Source organism: Egretta garzetta, unplaced genomic scaffold, assembly GCF_000687185.1.
Source record: "Egretta garzetta isolate BGI_Z169 unplaced genomic scaffold, ASM68718v1 scaffold326, whole genome shotgun sequence".
Taxonomy (NCBI): domain Eukaryota; kingdom Metazoa; phylum Chordata; class Aves; order Pelecaniformes; family Ardeidae; genus Egretta; species Egretta garzetta.
This window is the reverse complement of record NW_009260026.1, coordinates 1,175,962-1,178,520: the sequence shown is the minus strand read 5'-3', so window position 1 is coordinate 1,178,520 and position 2,559 is coordinate 1,175,962. Positions and strand designations below refer to the sequence as shown.

General features: G+C 40.6%; 1 protein-coding gene across 2 annotated transcripts in view; it reads right to left on the bottom strand.

Moving 5' to 3' along the window:
- SNX4 (sorting nexin 4) overlaps nt 1-1,752 on the bottom strand; it is a 36,389-nt gene extending 34,637 nt beyond the window's left edge. For both annotated transcript variants that reach the window (XR_004842288.1, XM_009640857.2), the window contains exon 1: nt 1,611-1,752. Coding sequence is in view for 1 of the 2 variants with exons in the window: in XM_009640857.2 (XP_009639152.1) it covers nt 1,611-1,726 (116 nt within the window). In the remaining variant the exon portion in view is untranslated. The remainder of the gene's footprint in view (nt 1-1,610) is intronic.
- Nucleotides 1,753-2,559: the final 807 nt, after the last annotated feature.

Genomic DNA, 2,559 nt, shown 5'->3' with positions numbered 1-2,559 from the left:
CACATTTAATAGCCAGCAATTATATTTATGCAAGAAATTTTGCCTTCTCAGCAAAAGGAATAGAGACCCTATTTTATTAGAGATGTGACAAACCCACATTTTCAATAGTTCTGTGACAAACATGTAATTGGTCTTGGTATTTGCTGACCACAGAATAAAATAAATCTTAATGAAAGAAAGCCATCTGGGCAGCAAAATACAGTTTTGCCACTACGAAAGAGCCACCGGGAAAGACCAGCAGGAGTGAGTCTAAAGTAGTGTAAGGATGACTGGGAAAGGAGATGCAGTCAGCATGTTCTGGGGCTGCATAAAGATGTCCCCAGAGTACACTTCGCATCACAGCTAGACACCAATGATTCCAATTTTCTTCTCTTTCCCCTCAGAAATATCATTAAAAGAAAAATAACATTACTTACGTGAGAAGATGTGATCTTTAATATCAATACACTGTAAAAGCATTTTTTAAACATCTCAGCAACTGCCAAAGGGCTACAATACTTGAAAAATATAATGTACGTCTATTTTGGGTTTTATTCTTCAAGTTTAGCAAAATGTAGTAAACGTATCCCAGTAGATCTGCAGTCAGTGTGACTGGTGTGTCCCTTCATCAGTGAAACAAGTTAAGAAGCCTTTTAACTAGTAACTAGAAAACTTACATGACAGTATTACAATTTGAACTCTTCAGAGACTTTGCAAAACGCAACTGCTTTGTTTCAGGTTTTATCTGTACAGCAGATCATTCCCGAGGCAAGGCCCAAAGGTTAAAACTGTTATTATAAATAAGAGAGAGACAAAACTCCTAATAAAGACTAATTTTGAAATTCTTGCTTCAGCTGAGTAACATGATCCTGCATAATAGGAGTCATCTGTGACTGTCTGGGAAGTAACTGTAAGTTAGAGGAGATTTTAAAGCTTTGTTCGCTACTCAATACTTAAAATTGCAAGTTGTCTTTGTGGTACCAAGTGGGTTTACCATACTTGCATTATTAATCTTGCTAACACGAGAAGACTGAAAGCAGTAAGTTTTCCAGCGAAAGTTCAAGCTAGTATGAAGGAAGGAAACAGCTAATTAACCCTAACCCTTAGAGCATCTACAAGGAGTATGTGGTGATCAGATCAAGCAAAACACTCCAAATATTAGTGAGGCACTAAATTTTGACTGCATGACATAAGTCATGAGACTTCTTTATCTTCCTGTGATCCCAAACAAACCGTTACTTTAGACCACAAAACACAACCTCTCTCACATACAAGCTGCACATACAACCTCCTACATATGTGTATGTTTATCCAACCCATGTCTAAGAAATAACCACACAGTTGTTGACACCACATTAAAGCAACATCTTTCAAGCACGTTTTTTTCTACCTGGCTCCCAATGAAGAATTACAGTACACTGTTACACAACACCAGCATTAGTACGAAATTAGAGATCAGATGCCAAGTTTTCATGGAAAAAGATCCTCCAGAATAGGTTGATAATCATGTAACAAATCATAAACAAACTAAATCCTCTCATCAACTGTACCTTAATATTTTGGGGGGAAAGGAGGACCTGTTTAGAATGGCGTACATCCACGTACTCCAAGAGCGAGCTCTCATCACCCACCTTGTCTCAATGAGGTAAGCAGTGTATGTTTCTTGCATGTTCATGGCATTCCTCCCAGTACGTTTTTCAGCTTCCGAAACAGTGATTTCCATTTTTTTTGCCAAACAGTCTTCCATCTTTTTAGGGGAGGAAAATAAAGATTCATATAACATTAGCCACACACAGCAAAGGCTACTAACCCTGCCTCCCCTTCTCTCACACCCCATTTATTCAAATAAGACAGGTCTCTCTAGGATAAAGGCTTTGTTAGGGCTTCATTTTATACCCATGTTCTGTATCACATTTGCAAATGAAAACAGAAAACCTGCTTTTGGGGAAGAAAACCAAAGTCAACAAATAGACACTTTGGATACCGAAAGCCATCATAAGCCAGAAAGATACAGAAAGGATAAATATTTTTCTTTACAGGTAACAAAGTAGCCTTTTTTAAAAAACAAACAAACCCTGCACTTTCTACCCAAACACTTCCCAACTACCGGTGAATTCCTCATCAGGGCACCTGGGACAGACGTAACTACCTTTCCCCTTTCACAGGAAACAGAATACATCCGGACTGAGATGTTTTTCTTTTAATCTCTCAGAGGAGGATCGTTATCTTTTACACACTGGCAGACAGAAATCAGTCAGGACCACACGCCCACCCTGGAAAGGCAGAGCTGAATTGAACAGGGAAAAGGATTTATTTGTGAAATTAAGCGGGAGGGGGAAGGGTGTCAAATTGATAAGATAATTCATTATAATAAATAAAAACAACAATCTGGCACTAGGCATGAGGGCGGACGGCGCACAAAGCCCTCTGACACGGGCCGGAATGGGGCTGGAAGAAGAACCCCACAGCTCTGAGGGTCAGGCTGCACAGCTCTGTCCCGGGCTCGGCCCCAGGAAGGCAGAGGGAGGGCTCGTCCCACCTGTAGCCCCTTCCTCGCCGCGGCGGGCAGCGCTGGGCTAC